The sequence below is a fragment of the Talaromyces stipitatus genome, genomic scaffold (assembly GCF_000003125.1).
Source record: "Talaromyces stipitatus ATCC 10500 scf_1105507295523 genomic scaffold, whole genome shotgun sequence".
Taxonomy (NCBI): domain Eukaryota; kingdom Fungi; phylum Ascomycota; class Eurotiomycetes; order Eurotiales; family Trichocomaceae; genus Talaromyces; species Talaromyces stipitatus.
The window spans coordinates 810,628-829,511 of NW_002990113.1; the positions used below are offsets into that span (position 1 = coordinate 810,628).

The 18,884-nt window shown below is 45.5% G+C and overlaps 5 protein-coding genes across 6 annotated transcripts, besides 1 other annotated feature; 2 read left to right on the top strand and 3 right to left on the bottom strand.

Annotated features, from left to right (window-relative positions):
* Positions 1-34: 34 nt before the first annotated feature.
* TSTA_062250 (ankyrin 2,3/unc44, putative) lies at positions 35-3,182 on the top strand (the record flags this gene model as incomplete). Of its 2 annotated transcripts, XM_002340083.1 has the most annotated exons (3): positions 35-1,936; positions 1,991-2,440; positions 2,487-3,182. In XM_002340083.1, the coding sequence occupies 3 exons, from the start codon at positions 35-37 to the stop codon at positions 2,973-2,975; spliced, it is 2,841 nt and encodes a 946-aa protein (XP_002340124.1). In that variant the 3' UTR covers positions 2,976-3,182. The 2 variants fall into 2 exon arrangements, with proteins under 2 accessions (XP_002340124.1, XP_002340125.1); XM_002340084.1 differs by having other exon boundaries at positions 1,991-3,182.
* A 181-nt stretch (positions 3,183-3,363) lies between these two features.
* TSTA_062260 (uncharacterized protein) lies at positions 3,364-4,177 on the bottom strand (the record flags this gene model as incomplete). The annotated part of the gene is made up of 2 exons (XM_002340085.1): positions 3,364-3,837; positions 3,887-4,177. 2 exons carry the CDS (start codon positions 4,175-4,177, stop codon positions 3,568-3,570), a joined length of 561 nt encoding a protein of 186 aa, XP_002340126.1. The 3' UTR covers positions 3,364-3,567.
* Positions 4,178-5,942: 1,765 nt separating this feature from the next.
* On the bottom strand, positions 5,943-6,800 carry TSTA_062270 (uncharacterized protein; the record flags this gene model as incomplete). The annotated part of the gene is made up of 2 exons (XM_002340086.1): positions 6,451-6,800; positions 5,943-6,395 (listed from the first exon to the last, which is right to left on the bottom strand). The coding sequence occupies exons 1-2, from the start codon at positions 6,631-6,633 to the stop codon at positions 5,943-5,945; spliced, it is 636 nt and encodes a 211-aa protein (XP_002340127.1). The 5' UTR covers positions 6,634-6,800.
* An 858-nt stretch (positions 6,801-7,658) lies between these two features.
* On the top strand, positions 7,659-10,649 carry TSTA_062280 (uncharacterized protein; the record flags this gene model as incomplete). The annotated part of the gene is made up of 5 exons (XM_002340087.1): positions 7,659-8,655; positions 8,704-9,219; positions 9,268-9,673; positions 9,730-10,444; positions 10,557-10,649. 5 exons carry the CDS (start codon positions 7,659-7,661, stop codon positions 10,647-10,649), a joined length of 2,727 nt encoding a protein of 908 aa, XP_002340128.1.
* An 889-nt stretch (positions 10,650-11,538) lies between these two features.
* Positions 11,539-12,948, bottom strand: TSTA_062290 (uncharacterized protein; the record flags this gene model as incomplete). The annotated part of the gene is made up of 2 exons (XM_002340088.1): positions 11,539-12,174; positions 12,202-12,948. The coding sequence occupies 2 exons, from the start codon at positions 12,946-12,948 to the stop codon at positions 11,539-11,541; spliced, it is 1,383 nt and encodes a 460-aa protein (XP_002340129.1).
* Positions 12,403-12,573: a sequence feature (CT-rich).
* Positions 12,949-18,884: the final 5,936 nt, after the last annotated feature.

An 18,884-nucleotide genomic window follows, 5' to 3' on the forward strand; every position in this document is an offset into this window, starting at 1 on the left:
TCCGCTTTTAATAGCCGCAGAAAGTGGAAATAATATGGTGGTAGAGGTATTGCTAATTAAGCAGGATATACAAGTGGACTCTGAGGACAATGTGGGTCGTACACCTCTGCTCGTTGCAGCTGAGAATGGTCGTGAGACTATCACAAAACTCCTCCTTATGAAAGGTGGTATCAATCCCAACATTCGGAGCAAGGAGGGTCTGAGTCCGTTGATATTTGCTGCGCGCTATTGTCAGATAGCAATAGTTGAACTGCTACTGAGCATCGAAAGTATTAGTATAAACCTTAGTGACAACAAAGGCCGAACACCTCTTTCATGGGCTGCAGGAAATGGACATGAGGCAGTTGTTCAGTTACTCATTAGAAAAGATGACATCGACCTGAATTCAAAGGACAAAGATGGCCGAACACCTCTTTCATTAGCTGCAAACAAAGGACACGAGGCAGTTGTCCAGTTGCTCCTTGCAAAAGGGGATATCGAGCTGAACTCAAAGGATGAAGATGGCCGAACACCTCTTTCGCTGGCTGCTAAAAACGGATACAAAGCAGTTGTTCAGTTACTCATTAGAAAAGATGACATCGACCTGAATTCAAAGGACAAAGATGGCCGAACACCTCTTTCATTAGCTGCAAACAAAGGACATGAGGTAGTTGTCCAGTTGTTCCTTGCAAAAGGGGATACCGATCTGAACTCAAAGGATGAAGATGGCCGAACGCCTCTTTCGTTGGCTGCTAAAAACGGATACGAGGCAGTTGTTCAGTTGCTCCTTGCAAAAGGGGATATCGAGCTGAACTCAAAGGATGAAGATGGCCGAACACCTCTTTCGCTGGCTGCTAAAAACGGATACAAAGCAGTTGTTCAGTTACTCATTAGAAAAGATGACATCGACCTGAATTCAAAGGATAAAGATGGCCGGACACCTCTTTCATGGGCTGCAGGAAATGGATATGAGGCAGTTGTCCGGTTACTTCTTACAAGATATGATATCGAGCCGGACTCAAAGGATGACTATGGCCGAACACCTCTTTCTTGGGCTGCAGGAAATAGACACGAGGCAGTTGTCCAGTTGCTCCTTGCAAAAGGGGATATCGACCTGAACTCAAAAGATGAAGATGGCCGGACACCTCTTTCATGGGCTGCAGGAAAAGGATATGAGGCAGTTGTTCAGTTACTCATTAGAAAAGATGACATCGACCTGAATTCAAAGGATAAAGATGGTCGAACGCCTCTTTTATGGGCTGCAGTGAATGGACACAAGGCAGTTGTCCGGTTACTTCTTACAAGATATGATATCGAGCCGGACTCAAAGGATGACAGTGGCCGAACACCTCTTTCATGGGCTGTAGGAAATGGACACAAGGCAGTCGTCGAATTACTTCTTGACAGGAACGATATCGAGCTGAATTCAAAGGACAGTAATGGTCAGACGGCGCTGTCATGGGCGATGAAGAATGGACAGAATGCGATGTTTAAATTGCTCCTTGCGACAGAAGATTCCCGGCCAGACCTACCATATAGTCATGCAGCTGCGTCTGAAATAAAACTCGAAAGTGATTACTTGGATCTGGATTCTTCGAAAGACAGATGCCAAACACAATCATTAGAGGCTGCAGAGAACGATTTAGACACTACATCCCAACAACTTTCTGCCGGACCCCATATTCACGACGATTCAAACGGTTTTGTGAGGAGATGGCTCATTCATATATTCGAAAGCTGTGCCACTCCTCCTTTGAGAAAATTTTCGGTCTTTATTAACGGATTCTCCTCTCGTATAACTTTTTACAGATATCCAGGGTCGCGCCCAGGTGCTATATATACTCCCTCAAGGACTGCATGGTACTTGGCCCAAGCCCAGAACTGCGTAGACGAACTGTGGTCTGCAATCATGGAGAAAGAAGCGCCAAGAGACTCGACACGTTTCAAATGGACATGTGTAAGTTCCGGAGCCCTTTCCTCCATGAATTTGGAGAAAGCTAATGCTAGTTAGTGTTGTGGGAGAACTTTCACTGAAACCGTGCGGGAGTTGAAGCCAGGAGCCGCTAGGGAGTGGGTACAGGCTATGAACAATGCACAACTTGGTCAACCGGAAACCTCCACCCCTGCTAGGCCTCAGAGCGTAGACATTACGTCTCTACGTGCACGCTTTTCATCTGGCTCATCATGCAAGGGCCAAATGTCTCGGGATCTGCGGGACGATAATGAACCGTCTGATATTTACGCGCTTCTATGCTTCAAAGTCGGCAAACACACAATCCGTTTAGTACAAAGCGATATGTCACATACCTACAATGACGAAGACTTATTTAGACAGCTACGCCACGAATACCAGGGAACATCTGGGTCCTTGATTGAGTCTGTATGGAGTCCAAAACGGTGGCCGCTGCGTTTGATATATTGGCTGCGACTAACTTCCCTAAAGCACATTGAATTCAGGAAGGTGCGTACTGATTTTCAGTAGGATAGCTAAAAGCTCACTTTTTCAGTTCCAACTGTTCCATAGCGACAAAGTCGACATCAGAGACGACGATAAAGAAGAATGGCTTATGTGTAGATCGCCGACTGGATGCCATGATAGCTGCCCAGGGCCTCACGGAAATGGTGAATACTGGTTTGATCCAGCTCCCCCAAAATTAGAACCTCCAATACCTCGAAACGCCATGATGCATTTCCTAAAAAGGCCCAAAGATGCTGGAACAGTATCAAACCACATTGAAGCAATTCAAAGGAAACGAGGCCGTCTCATATCCGGGCCTGGATCTGCTGTGAAAGGCTGGGGTTTATATTTCAAAGAAGAAAAAAATCAGTTCATGATCATGGCAATCCCTGGATTACTCGGTACTTTTGCCCTATTGTGGTTTCTCAGTCACGAAAACGATCTCCTGACTGCTTCCCCACCTGCCACGCTCGCAATTGGATTATCGGCAACAGTCTTGACTATCATGAAAGAAATAGCTGAATGGATTATGGTATAAGATTGAAAGCAGGTTCGGCAACCTGAACGTCATATAACGAAATCGATATTTTCCCATTTTCGTGACACAAACTACTACCTTTTGTTCCTGCGATACCGAATCAATCACAAACACAGTGACTAATTCTTCTGTCCACACCTTTAACCCCTGCCGCTTTTTGTCTGGAAGAAATGACTATTAATAGACTGTAGGTAGTAGTACCAGTTCTGTTCTTAGCTTTCCTGAGCAACATATTTTCTAAACAACTCTAATGGCTATCTCGACCCACGAAGCCAGATTTCAGCAACCGACTCAGAATTTGGCTTAAATAGGCTCAAGGAGTTGGGTGATGGTACATAACAGGAACTATCTCGTCCCACTCATCTGCTTACTTGTATGCCAAGAAGCACGTATTTTAGAACTTGACTGGAATCTATACATATATACTCCGTAGTATGTGTGATACAATACCATACACAGTACGATGAATTATACCCGTCTTGGCGTCTGTTTTAATGTAGTTTAGTCCCGCTTGGCGCAGGGACTTGGGAAACAATTGAGTACAAGATCCCGACACCGGTTTTGCCTCCGAGTGTATCAACCCCTTCTTCCTCTACTCGTGCTCGCGCAGCATACGCTTAACGGCCCGCATGTATAGCTTCAAATATAGTTTCACTGAATTGAGCCTTTGTTGGAGCTCCGCCCTATTATGAATCCCTCGATGAATCTCTGAAAGTTTCTTCAATATTTTTGACTTGTGACGAGTGAGGACAAATTCACGTATGTCCAGAATACTCCTTCCGGAGCTGATCTGACTCTCAAGCTCTCGGAGAGAATCAGATAAAAGACGCTCGATGACGGCTGACGGTGGCAAGTTTACATCCTACCAAAGGTTAGAAAATAATACTGTAGATAGATGCAATGTTACTCACTTTACGAGGCGGATCCGCTGTTTCTGGATTGCCAATGTTGTCAATGACGGTCTTCATCCTCTGCATGTAACGTTCGACAACATCTTTGAAGTGCATATTATCGATCTGATGTTGTCCCGTGACAGGAGTCCTCAATTCATCCGCAAGAGCAAAAGCTAGAGATCTCAACTTTACCCAAGGCTCACTGTAGCGAAAGAGAAGGCCCTGGGAATCTAGTGTCAAAGGCGCAGGTTCCTGGTGGCCATTACGTAAGGCTTGTAGAGCATACGCAACTTCCTCAACTGCAGACATGCTTGTAGGAAATAGATTTGAAGCGGTTGCGAATTTTGGAGAAAGTTCTGCTTAAGGGCAGAATTAGATTACCTTAATCTCGCTGAAAACTGGCGTCCTGTTATAGCAGTGGAGAAACCGTGAAAGTCCACTATGACCCAATGTGCCTATGTCTATTTCTGTTTAACATTAAGTAAGTAGTTATCGTAATGCGTATCGATTACCTTTCAATTCTTGTAATTATCGGAAATAGGTAATTTCAAGCCAATGTGCAAATCACATGATGTGTTTACCACATGGCGGGGCGGTTATTCTATTTCAACGTTCAACCTATCTGGGAGACCCACCTGCAGCTCTAGCGATGGTTATAAACACTGAAACTAAAACCACTAATGTAGGCTTTCCAGCTTATCACTAAACTGTGCCACTTATGTTATACTATTTACATCCGGTAACCCATACATACTAATATTCTCCGGTGGTCCGACGTTATACCTCATCAGGGGTTCACTTAAACGCTGGCGCTAAACGACCACAAATAGGAAGCAGCCCAGAGAATCCAATGTAACCTGGCGCAGGTGAACCACGATGGCGGAACGGGACGCGTTGGATCCCACTATGTCAGCGTCTAGATTCAACCCTACGGAGTCAACATTACTCGTGCAAACTGGGATATTTCCTGTATTGGACCTCTCTGTACGACCGGCCGCGCTTGACTATGTAGGGAGCATGACTCTAATAGTGAAATTCTAGCACCGAGAATTGATAGACAGAAAACATATGATGAGATTTATCTCGAAAAGGTAACAGGGGGTGCGATTTATTAGCTGATGAGCCGTTTACTTCTATAATTAACTAGCTGCAAGTTGAACAAAGAAAGGAAACGGGATAAACTTAAAAGTGCTCCGTAGCGCGTGCCACGCGGTAAGACTCAGGGCCGATCCTGTCTAGGGCGACTGCCCAGGGTTCCGTTCACAATGCGTTTCACTTCCTCGGTCCAGTTACTCAAGTCTCTCAGGTGATCATATATCTCTCCGACATCACGTTGTACTTGGCTACACATGGTTCAGCTTCTGGGGCAGCTTTTCATGGTTAAACAACCTACGAGAGCCGAATTTTCAACCTGTTTGTGAAAGTCAGGAGCCGCTACTTCATTCAATAGGGAACCATACTGAGTCATTTCATCATTGAGGTGTCTGGGCAGGGAGTCAGACGATGTCACAATACCGGAGGTCAGATATCGGAACTCACCCCACTTTTTTGTTGGTCCTTTAGTAATTAGTGTGAGGTTCCAAAGGCCGAGAGAGAGATACTGTACTCGTCGAATCTTTCCTGGGCCCAGCTTCAAGCAGTTTAGACAATGATATTAGAAAAAATACCGAGGCTTTACCTGTGATTGTTATCGTTATCCCTAGTAAATAGTAAGTTAGTTGTGCTATGCCTTGTGTGCTTTTTACGTACTGGCCTGTCGTTTTCCAGCTAGGATCATAGATTGTGCTTTGTTCTTCGGATTGTCCAGCATAGTCATTGAAGATAGTGTCAAATTGATAGTCTACGATGTCTTCCTTCTCGGATGAACTGTAATCCGAATCTAAACATTCGGGGAACCTCCGTAGCATCTCCTCCAATGTAGCGTCCTGGGCCATTTTTTATTTTAAAGAATTTCGACTGGTGTGAGTGATCGAGATAAGTATGATATGAAATGGTAGTAAAATGGTAGCAAAATGGTAGTAAAATAGTAGTAAAATGGATAGATTGAAAGTGGAAAACTGTCTTATTATAAACCCTACACAGCACTGAAAATATGATCAAGATATCTTTCATCATCCTCCTCACCCGCGCGAATGTTTTCAGCAACTTGGGGCAATGGTTGAACTTCCAAACTATATGCATTGTTTGAGGGTACGGTACCACTAAATGGCGGAGCAGCACCCTCAAGTTGGACATATATGTGGTCATTTGGAAAAGACATGTTCTGTGGATCAGGGTCGGTTGCTAGAAGCCTTGGGTTGTTGTCGCCAGCAGTGTCAGCCCTCAATTGAGAGTTCTCATGTTGCTGTATACCCTGCATAACCTCGTGCAACTGTCGTGAAATCATATTCATTGCTTGCATTAGACTCCGGTTGTGCGTATGGCATCCTTGCAAATCGGCCTTCAGCTGAGCAATCTCAGCATCGCGAACAGCAATCAACCGTTGAAATGCCTGTCTTTCTTGACGAACTTTTTCTCTAATTTTATCCTATTTGGTTGTTAGACGTAACATTGTCTACAAGGTATACTCTTAGGACACATACAGAGAAAAGCTCTTTTGCCATGTCTCGTTTAGTCCTGTTGAGTCGGGCGGCATTTCGCAAGCCTTGTGCTCCATTTTGGGGGTCCATTTGGGGGTCCATTTGGATTTCATTTTGCACATTGAGATGGTTCACGTTTCGCATGCTCCTTCTTGGGCTCATTGATGGAAATTCTATTCCAGACATAATGGATGAAGAGAAAAAGTGGACGCATATAGGGGGCAAAACAAGACATTAAACGTTTTCAAAGATCCAAAATACTCATAACATATGGTCAATTGAACAGAACAAAAGCTAAATGAGAGGGGGGGGAGGAGGGGGGTGTCCAAAAGACCCTGTAAATTTGTTTGTGATGAGACCCACTTTTGCTTAACCAGGATATATTCATAGCTTGAACAATGTGTAAGCGCTGTGTTGAACGCTAAGTACACACTAAGCAGCCAGTTGGTTGATAAGCACTGGGTTAAACAATTTGCTGTGCCACCCCTCTTCTTCTGTTCGCAACACTGATATATTCTTAGCCCAGTCTTAGAGACACATTCTTAACATGACCCATTCCTTGACAGGATGCCAGAAATGAAGAACACTCACGGCTCTCGCCAAAATACCCCCTCCATGGATAAGTACAAGGTCGTTCAGCAGTGGGACGAAAACGAACTATCCGACATTGCACAATTTCTTGCTGATCATGAAGAGGCCTCATGGGAAAGAAAAACGGTATTGTGGTATCAAAAACATGGGGTTCAGCGGTCCAAAGAATCTCTCAGGGGAAAGATTAACTATTTAAAACGTGGGTCAAACAATAAGCACGGATACACCCATGCCAGGGCATCATCCAGAACGTTGTCGTCGTCGTCGTCGTCCAGAGTGTCCTCCGGAGCGTCATCATGTAGAAAATCGCCCAACACAAAGAGTACCGTCGGATCTTCACAACGCCCTATAAGAGCAGAATTTCCTGGTGATGAAGCTCAAACTATAGACCTGGAGGATGAAGATGTTGAAAGTGAGCCATTGTTTCCTTCTCCCAAACTTTTCTGCTGCTAAATTCTACCACCAATCTAGCGTTCCTCAGTTCGATGGTTGACATTTGGTGGCAGATGATTATAGAAGGGTGATTGCGGCATGTAATGTATTGCAGTTCTAGTACATTTAAATATCATTCATTGGAAAGCCTGTATCGCCAGACTTGAACTTCCCAACGGATAAAGAGAATGGCGTCGTGGTTGCATCTCACTTCGGATTCAGGTGGTTGGTGTCTCGAGGATAGTGGAAGGTTGCGCCAGGCTGTGCAGTCGATGAAGCACCCTACAGCTCAATATCCATTGATAGTATATTTGCTAGGAGGCCCATGCAAAAGACAGGCTCTCCGTGTTCTTCTCCCGTACAACAACACCGCTAGACAAGGGTCATGGGGAATCTCAAATCTTCATCTCCGTAATAGTAACATAGAAACTGCATATCCAGAGATCTTCATTGACGGGATCCTCGAGGCTAACACGCGGCGTCCCTGTCGGACATCTAAACGCAATGACCCGACACTTGTCCGCCAATATCGCATCCATCGTATGCAGTATCAATCGTACGCTCATGTCCGAGATCACATTTTTCATCAATGTATACTCCCATTCATCCAAGTGCTGTGTATCTTTGCCGATGAACTGCAGGAGCCGGAAGTTTTGGAAAAGTCGCTGTCAGATTTGGCGTCGACAGCCTGTCGCAATGAAGCTGCAGCTCAGCCTCACCTGTTAGTTGTCTTGACGGATCCCAACAACACATCCCAGAAAGATGAGGTCGTAACGAAATCCCCAACCTTCGACAAAATTCGGCGATCACAATTGAGATGGGCAGTAGTGGATTTACGGGACCGCGTGGAGCTCTCTGCGGTGGCTCGGTTTGAGCCACTGCGGTTGAAAATGCGGCAGGAGCTTGAGACGGCAAGAATAGTTAGTGAAGACAGACGACTCCTATTCTGCGCCACCCATCTCGAGGCGCTGATGCAAAAAGCAGTCAAGCACGCGGCCCAAGGTTCGCGCCAGAAGTTCGACATCATCGCTGCAGCGAGAGCAAATAATCCAGTTCCCCAAGGCATTGAATATCATTTGACGAACTTTCTCCGCCTTGCCACACAACACGGGCTACCTCGGACGGATATCGTGACACTGGTAGCCTCGGCGTTGGCAGTTGATGCGTATCCGCCCAATATGCACGGTAAGTCTGGCACACTCGTCGTCCTCAACTGATTTAACCGCAGGGTAGCATTCGATCCAAGAACGATCTTCCGTCGACTTTATGCTCGCCACTGCCACGCAGTCTGGAGGGCGAATTCTCAGGCAATGGAGGAGTGCGAGACCGTAGAAAGCTTCTTTGCATCATTTGCCAGTCGGATCACTCGGTTTCATCGACCGGTTGACCTTCGAAGGCGCATTCTCGGATATAACCTGGGAACGTGGGCGCCGCTAAAAACCAACCTTACATGCCTGTATTGCCTCCTTCGAGGAACGTGCGAGGTGTTACCATGCGGACACGCGATCTGCGATGTCTGCATTCGTCGATTTGCGGCTCCAGGGGCGGGGGAATATCTCTTCCGCTTGGAAACATGTGACCTGTGCCAGTCAACCTTCACCTATACGGTCAGGCAAGTGCCTCCCACCCAACGTCCGAACATCCTGGTGCTCGACGGCGGGGGCGTCCGAGGTATCGTGACCCTGGGATATCTCCGAGAGTTGGCAAGTTTGAGAAATTGGTTTCAGCTGGTTGTTGGGACAAGCGTCGGTAAGTCTAAGACCACATCCGCCCTTTTCCAAAACTGAATGTACTCAGGCGGCCTGATCGCCATCTATGAGTATATCGAGAACTATTCCCCGGAGCAAGCACTGGAAGCCTTCGTGCCTTTCGCCCGTCTGATCTTTCCACGCAAACAGCGGCTCCCAGGGCCGATCGATTTCTTTGGCAATCTAGCGCGCAACCTACTCTCAGACGGTAGCTATAACTCTGAGACTTTGGATAGTATCCTGGCAGAAGCATTTGGAGATCAGAGGAGACTCTACGAGGCATCCAGGCACTCCCAGGGTGGTTGCCGCGTCGCCATCACAGCTAGCCAGGTTGAGAAAAACGGTGAGCTGTGTTTGTTTACTAACTATCGCGGTCCGGAACGACCGGAGGGGCTGACTTCATACGATGTAATGGCTCCGGCGAATGTGGATGACGAGCCCTTCCTATGGCAGGTGTAAGTCCCATCGTCTTCAAAAAAACACAGAGCTGGGCTGATGTAATGCCCCACAGGGCCCGGTGTGCTGTGGCAGCACTTGGATACTTCCAAACAAAGCGGCTTGCCGGTTTAGGAACATTTCAAGATGGAGGAATCTGTGCCAACTGCCCGGTGAGAGTTGCCCTTCGTGAGAGTTCACTCCTGTGGCCACATTCCAAGCGGCCGAACGTAGTGGTCAGTATCGGAACGGGTTACCTCGACAGGAAGGAGGAGGAGAATGTGTCTATCGCTCATCATCTGCCCCGTGTCGTCTCCGACATCTTATCGCAAGGTTATATCAAGAGAGCAAAAGACGCTTTCCTGAATTCGGCAGCAGTCGACGGCACTCACGGATGGAAAGAGGCGCGAGATAGCATTCCGGACGACCTGAGGAACGACGTATTCCGTCTCGACGTTGCGCTCCCACAACTCCCGGAGCTCGATGACGCGGGTAGCATCGATGGACTCGCGTCTCTTTCCTATGAGATTCCAAAAAGTCTGATCCACAGTCTACTATCAACATCCTTCTTTTTCGAGCTAGACACTAAGCCTCTGTTCAGCAGGCAGTCTATTCGCTGTGAAGGGTCGATCTTGTGTAGTAGAGACAGCTCTCGTCAGGTATTAACACGGATAGAGAGTGAGATCCCGGGTGCAGTATTCATGACTGACCTTGGCGAGAATCTGGGAATGGTGCAGGTGCACGACGGCTGTGAGAAGTGCGGATACTACAGAAAGCGCGTGACATTCGGCGTGAGTTGTCTAGAAGATGACATTCAGATAGGAATAGCTGGGACTTCAACCTTCTTTAAAATTGGAGGTTTTCCGACCTCTATTCAGACTATCGCGAAGAACATGGATGTAGAGGCAGAATTCGGTCGTCCAGATCATTGTCTTGACCGGTGGCCTCCTCTGCGCCAATGTTATTGTGCGAGGAGGGGGAAACGATGTAGAGTAGGGTTCGAGCCTGGGAACAGGAGTAAACGGTCGCGTCTACCGGGGGCAACGTGACAACGCACATAGTAGACTAGTAATGGGCCGAAATCTGCATGCCAAGGGCCAAGGCGTAAGATATTGACCCTAAGTAGATTCGCAATACAAAAATTGGAGTCATCTCACATTATATCTCTCAAGTATTGGTAAAGAAGCAGGTATGATCCTTTCCACAAAATCACAAAGATGAAGATGTTTATTCTCCAATACTACCACGTTCTCGAATCGGTCCCGTAACTTTAGAGTCCTAGTACGTACGGAGGTGGGATTCAAAAGTGACGGCACAACGCTAATGCACGCTAGAGAGCGCTAGAAATGTATATCATAATTAATTACAGCTAACTACCATTTGGAGTTTTCCTATTTGCCTATCTACCTGAATGCAAGATCCTGTTTGGTTTAGCTCCGTATTAAAACAACTAAAATATACTATGTATGCATACTCCGTAGAGTTTACGCGCTAATGGCTAGCGTAGTGCCATCACTTTTGACTCCCACCCGGGAGTTAGTGCTTACCAGTCGCTACTAAACTAGTACCCGTTAGTGTCAGTCTGAGGTTATCACAGCGTACCATTGGCCGTTTAGTCAATCAGTGGTTAGTGTCCGCATGCTACCTTGATTTCTGATGGATGCCGTCTCTGAGCGGCTGAGTCACATGCAATAATTGGCCACTAGGGTCTTTAAATGGAGTAAATTCAAGTATTGTTTTTCTAAGGCTAAATAGAAGGGACTAAACTGTAACTACATGGACGAATAAGAGAGCTTCAAACTGTTTCTGGTGCCATTTAGCGCGCATTAACTATTCCCATTCCTCTCGGTGCCCACTTCGTACTCTCAGCTCTGTAGCTTGTGACTCAAGGCTTCTGCTCATTTATCCGCAATCTTTCCTCTAAAGCCCTCACAAGATTTTCCAGATCGTCGTCCTCAGTTGATCTTGATTTGAATCCTTGGGATTTTCCGTACTGAGCAGCGCCATCTCTCAGAGCGTACCGCCCATGAGAAAGCGGATCGAAGTAGCGAGATCGCGGGTCATAGTGGGTACGCTGTAATGGAGTATGCTCTTGAAGGGATCCCAAATTATCTCTTGCTATCAACTTTTCTAAGACTGAAGAAAACACTTTCTTCTCAACGAACATGAGAAGATCGCTCTTTCTGACCATTTTCGGATATTTAGCTTTTTCGAAAATGACGCAGAACTCCATCAGAGGTTCTTTTGAGTCTTTGACCGTGTTCTTGTAATCTTTCATTGCCAACCAGAGGATCTCCTTGATATTTCCATGCGTCTTCGGAGAGTATTTCCGAGAAGATGTTTTAAATACCAGTCGTGCTTCTCTCCTGAAGGGCGGCTCTATCAAAGCACCGTTTTCTTTAGAAATTTCGTCGCCCCCCAAGACTGCTCGACAGGCCTTCCATTCCTTCAGCATGATGGAACTAGCACTATTAACTTGTCCTTCGGTCCACAGCTCCCGCTTGTAAAGCCCATCACTGTCCTGAAATTGAACTCCATATTGGCTTACACACTTTCCATTCCTTGTAATATCAGTTTCCTTTTCAAAGAGAAGAAGGATTCCCACATCTTGGTCTAACACCATTTTGTGTGGCCAGCTGGTCCTTGCATCTTCGTTTCTGTGCGAGTATAGCCTCTTCTTGCGGCCGCTGTGGATCACAGTGACGTCTCCTTTAGACATCTTATCAGGCTCATTTTTGCTCCGGCCGGTTCTTCCTCCTCCAGTTGTCACCTCTTCCCCCTCTTCTCCCCTTTCATCCTCTTCACCCCTTTTCTCCTCTTCACCCCTTTTCTCCTCTTCTCCCCTTTCCTCCTCGTCTCCCCTTTCCTCCTCATCTCCCCTTTCCTCCGCGTCTCCCTGTTCCCTTTCCCTCTCTTCTTCACTTTGGCTTTTTTCTTCACGTGATTTATTGCCCTTCAGCGCTGTTTCAACGTGGTCTAACTTTCCGTTATAGCCATTCCGTTTCTTTGCGTACTCGACGATCCTCAGCACGAACTCCTCCTTTTGAGTTTCATTTCCCTGAAATCCGGGAATATTTAAAATTGCTTCACTTTCAGTCTGCTGTTCCACGCGACTAATAAACGACTGCACCGTCTCCTCTAGGAGTCTCTTCTGTGAATTACTTAATCTATTTTCCTCCGTGATTGACTTTGGAAGGTCTGCCACCTGATTTACAGGACCTCCTCGCCCCTGGTGCGTTAGGAGCTTATGCTCGACAAGGAGCGTATAAAGACGTGCGCCTTCTTCATCACTCATATTGCTTGTTATAATAATATTTGTTCTCCTCTTTGCCGAGTTCTCAGTCTTGGGACTGAGAACCTTTATATAGCTATCTAGGCAGCCAACCATTTCTATTGTGAAGAACTTAGGGGCCTATGCAAATTTTTCCTACAGGAGTCGCTTGGAGATGGTCTTCAACTAAAAGATGGCATTTTCTTTTTATATGTATCTGAAATGTATATGAACGCCCATGCTGCTTGTTCACTCCCATGCATGATTTGGTAGTCTAGGAGACATGTATCATCCAGTGGATATGGGTCGTAGGTGCAGCCATTCGACAGAAGATGTGCTCTTTCGGGCAACAATAGATATCGCATTAAGTGAAAATAAGAAACGGGTTCTGAGAACTTTGAATCATCAACAACAAAGCCAGAAATCGCCCACATCGAACACCCGATATTTGTTAAAGCAGCATTATAATCAAAATCCTCCAAGCAAGCAACGCAGATGGAAACGCCAGCTAACTCTTAGTGGTCCCTTTTCCAGATCCGGTACATATCAGCGACTCCTACGTACCGCATTACAGCACATGACACAGAGCAGAGATCAACAACGTTATCCGCCGCGTCAAAGCATATTGGATGACGCCTTCAGGGTGCTAGACAGGCTTGGCCATAGGAGAGACGTTTACACCATGCTGAAGTCATTCGTGCGTAGTCTGTGCACGGAAGATGCACTAGGCTCAGTTCATGGGTAGAAAATTCCGTCCAAATCCTCTCTGGTTCGAATCATGACTCTGCAGGGAAGACCGCTATGTTGTCTCGCCTTTTCCAGGATTTGATGTTTCGCGATTGCAAAATCGAACTGTACAGACTCGAAGAGAAAGGTAATGTGGGTCCATATTGGTTGGCCTTCATCATAAGCTGCGATTCCCATTTCCAGACACCCGATCCGTCCAATAATTCGTAGGTGGCGCTTGACCTGGGCGAACACTTCGGGCCCTGTGAACTTGAAGATGGGAGATCCAAACCAGGTCATGGGTGCATGTACTGAAGGGCAGCTTGGCACCAGCAACGTTTCAACGCTGTCAAAAATTGCTGTTAAAGCTTCACCAACATCTTCTTCATCATTTGTAGACAGGCTATGGTTGGTGGTTTTAAATTGTCGGGTGCCTAAATTATCTTTCGTAGTATACTCCTGCAGTTCACCAACACGTGTTACTGTGGAGAACTCTGGCCACAGATGCGGAAAGTGATTCCAATAGCTCTCCAGTAGCATATTCTCAATACCCTCCATTTTGATAATACGTATACAACAATATTCACTTGGTGTCATTATTTCCTTTAGGCCACACCTCAGTATTTAAGTGCGCTACCTAGGCAGCCAGATGGATGTGTATGTGTGTCGTCACACCAAACAGCACACTAAGTGTAAGTCCTTTCAAACGCCTTGTTTAAGAGGATCCGTTTAAATTTGTTTCTGGTGGGGCAAAGACAGCAAGTTTGAAATCACCAGGCAATAGTGACCATAACATATGAGCTTGATATGTCTATATAACTATGAGTAAGCCATTCACCAAAGACTCAAAAACTATCGCGCAATGGATCTGCAAATAAGCATAATGGATGACTCGCCAGTAACCGTACTTTCTATAAAACTTCTGTTCTCTATACTGCATTTATCTAGCCTTGCATACTTCACTCTTCTACTTTGTAACATTGCGCACAACTTCTTATACACACCGATCAGAGATGCCAACGGGGCGATCCAGGATGTGCTTGCTCTGTCGAGTTTCTTAATTGGTGCTGTAATCTTCTCGGCTTTCCACTTTGCCGGTGAATATTGGAAAAAACTCGAGTTAGTTGGTGCGATCACGCTTATGTGGACATCCGGGGTGCCTTTTGTCTACTTCCAATACTACCATTCCGCGTCGGCAGTTTGGGGTATTCTTATCCTCATACTCTGTGGAGTAAGGAGTACAGCATGCATCTGGTACAGAGATGCAGATGCATTCATACGGCACTATCTTGCCCTAGCTGTACTATCCCTAACACCAGCAATATGGGCATATTTCAATGTTTCTGCTTGTCGCCACGCGTTGGTGACGGATTATCTTCCCTTCCTGAGATACAATAGCCTCGGTGGTTTGCTTTATCTTAGTCGATTACCCGAGAGACTTGGTCTAGGTGTCCAAACCAATCGATTTGTCTTGCATCTTATTCTCATAGGGTCGGCGATTGCCTACTCGATGAAATTGATTGCGGCATATGACTCTCCTAGAACTGAAGGAAACTGCAGCAGGTAGAGGGTGCCAATAGGTTATGTGGCGGAAGTCTAGTTATGGTACATGTACCTGGCAACTTTGACTAATGTAATAACCGCGGGACTATATGGTAGATCATGAGAAAAGATGCCCACTTTTACATGTCCTCACTTCAGTCAGCCTATTTGATTATTATCCACTATTTCAATATATGAGTCTCCAATACCGGTTATATTAAACTTTGTTCTTAGTTCTATATAGCTTCATATGCATACTCATCTATAGATTTCTCCGCGAACGACTACTCTAGATTATAGAATATAATATGTTATGAGAGCTCAATTCAATATCATTGTATAGCTAATCTAGAAGACTAAACGTGGCAAATAAGCCAAGTCTAACTCCTCGTCCTAACTGTTCTCCAAGATTTCTACCTTGGAGAATTCAAATCGCATAGTGTTCAAATTAATTCGAAGTACGGATCATCTTAAAGTTTGAATCTGTTTAGAACGTTGACGTACATAGATCTGTTCAAATGTGGATCCATTCAAGTATGGATCTGTTCAACTGTGGACCCATTTAACTGTGGATCCGTTCAAATATGGATCCGCTCAAATGTGGACCTGTTCGACTGTGGATCTGTTCAACTGTGGATCTGTTTACTGTGGGCCCTTTAACTGTGGCTCCGTTCAACTGTGGATCTGTTCACTGGACCTGTTTAACTGTGGGTCTGTTTAAAGTAGAATATTGTTGTAATCCTACCAGGGCTTGAAAATCGTATTTACTTATTGAACTGAAAGATTGGCTATTATATATTTTATAAACTAGATAATACGTCATCCCAAGAGTATCTATGTTATGTGTTTTTCGATACAACGCGGCCTTTACATACTTGGTCAGGGACTGTGGACATGCGGCTATACAGGTCGTGTTTTGGCTACTAAAGGAGAAAAGTTCGTTTAAACAAACTGTTTGACTTATTAAGCAGCTTATGGGTAATTTCATTAGTCTTGCGTACTCTATGATGATATGATAACTGAAAGAGTGATAGGTATCTTCTGTTTTGAGGGTGTTTTGATACATGACTGGTTGGAATGATGAATTTTCGCGTACTCTATGCTACTCTCGGATGCAAAGCCGGTGTCCGAGTCTTAGCCTCTTTGATTATTTATCAAACCCTACCTAAGTAAGGCTAGAACGGTAGCTAGGCTATTTGTTACAGAAACTACAAAAAAGCTCTAGCTCGCCGTATCACGTATGGTATTGAACGGGACATCATACATGTATATACATGATCAAGTTTTAATTCTCTCTAACATGGATGACTGATCTCCGTTATAATAGTACTCTTTATGAGCGTTTGATCGATCACTTTACTGTACGACTTCCAGAAGACATGGATCCTTGGCACTACGGAGTTCGCTATATCTAGTATAAATCACGTTCGTGATTCGACTGATATTTGCTTGACCTCGGGGGCGGTCCAGCGGCCGCTCACCGCTCTGGAAGAAACGTTAAATTTCTAACAGGACGTATGCCGAAACCAAATAATCGTGTATATACATAGTACATGTCCGGTACAATACTATATGTGACACGGCGCAGCTGCGAAGTGGAGCCGTCTTGGAGTTTCTCTAAAGGTAATTTAAGCCCGTTTATCATAGGGGCTTAAAACAATCAAAGATAGTAAGACCCTGACACCGGTTTTACTTCCGGGTGTATAAATCCATTACTGTAAACGCTGCAATCGCTGCTTCAATCAAAGTAATTTGAAGGCTGGATGTCTCCTAGGACAGTAGCCGCTTTCACTCTTCCCCATGCACCGGTCGATCGATACCTAGCCAATAGTAAGTTGGTATCGTTCACAACCTGTTGTGAGGCGCTATGCAATGGCATCGGAGAAGACGGTGCAGATTCAAGTGTTGGTACTGTATCATAGGGCTGAACTTGATTATAATAAAGCCTTTTTCAAATAGGATCCCATTCCTTAAAGTTGAGTTTGCTGGAACACTACCATAAGCTATTTCGCCCGCGCAGATTTTGGCGATTGGAGCTTCTTCTTGCAGCTCCTGCAGTTCTGTAGTGGTAGGGGAGGGGCTGTCATCCATTGGATAAAGCTGATATAACTGTCACGACCTCGCTCACGGGAGTATTCGCTCACTAAACCGTTGCGCCAAAAAGACCAGAATATTGAGGATGATGGATCCTCTCTACTACTCTCTCATATAGTAAGGTTGCTAGAGCCGTCACACTAACAGCCTTTTGACTGGTAGAAGAGTTGAAGGACGTCCTGACCAAGTATCTTGTGGTTCCTTGTGGTTCCTTGAAGAATGAAAGGGCCACTCTGGTCCTTGTTTGCCATTGAATTATGGCACCTACGCTGTATATAATCTCGCGTAATTGTAAATAATCGAGCGTTCTGGAGTAAAATAGTGCCGATACCGTTCGAAACACTAGTGGTGTTCCCGATGCACTAACGTTATAGAAGTAGGGTCACCAACCAATTGATGAGAGAGTAAGGCGGAAGGCAATTTTGGATTTTACTGTATGTATAAAACATGCACCAGTAACGAGTAAAATACAGATATTACTGCACCCAAGATAGCGCAGCTTTTAGCGTCCCCACGGTAGGGCGAAATTGTTCAAAGAGAGAGTAAAAGTGGTGAAGCAGGTTTCAAATCTGTCTGTGTCACTCATGGTGAGAGAAGTTGTTCTTCGGCACTGAAATAGTCCAAGCTCAAAGTGTCACTGCGCTGATCTAAGTTGATGGAGGAATCTCGATTTGGAGAGCTAGGACTCCGTGGCTCTAGGCCGAAGAGTTCCAAGCTAGATGATGAGCTAAGTTGGCTCGAAACAACAGATGGACTGCAATCCGATGGATCTGGCGTGGGCGTATGAGAATGAGGACTATAGTCTCTGTCAGGTAGCCCTTCCAGATACAGACTGTCTTTATATGATTTGAAGAAATGAGGAAAACGACGGCGATCAATTAGATATCCCGGCTGTTTTGGAAGGAAGGTCGTCGGCCTATTTGGTCGAAGATTGTAGCGAGAGTTACTCTGACTGTCTATCATAGGCTCGTCCTGGGAGTTTAACGAAGGTGCAATAAAAGATTCAGCAGTCACATTGTCTACACACTCGGGGATCGGGTTGGGAATAGAAGTGGGCGTATAGAGGTGACAGGGTCCCTGGTTAAGATTGGCCCTTTTTGGGTGCCCGTTCAGAGCACCGCAACACTTTGTAGTAGTGTTACTAGTTGGAGTGTCAGCAATTAATGACCGGTATATGCGTTCTTCAGCTGAGAGGCGAAAATAGGCTTTGGTGAGAGCACTCAATGATAGTGATGGAAAATATGACTCCTGAATTCGTTTGTAATGCCAACGATGTAAAAGTCGAAGATGCGAAAGAACATTTAGCTCTTTCTCTGTCCAGCCGTGCCTATATTTTCTTCTCTGGAATCGAAGTGTTCCATTTTGATGTAGAGGCGGCATTTTTGGTGGTGCAGATTCCAGAGACTACTGTAGGTGACATATCATAATCTTGCCGCATCATTTCCTCACAGCACAACATATTGATTTTCTTTCATCATCTTCGCAAAAGGCAGTACAGAGAGATTGGAAACCTCCTTCACCTTTTTATACACTCTCTCTTTTAATTGCCTCACTGCCAAGGCGGTACCCTAGTTGCCATTAGTAATTTTTAGTGTTTC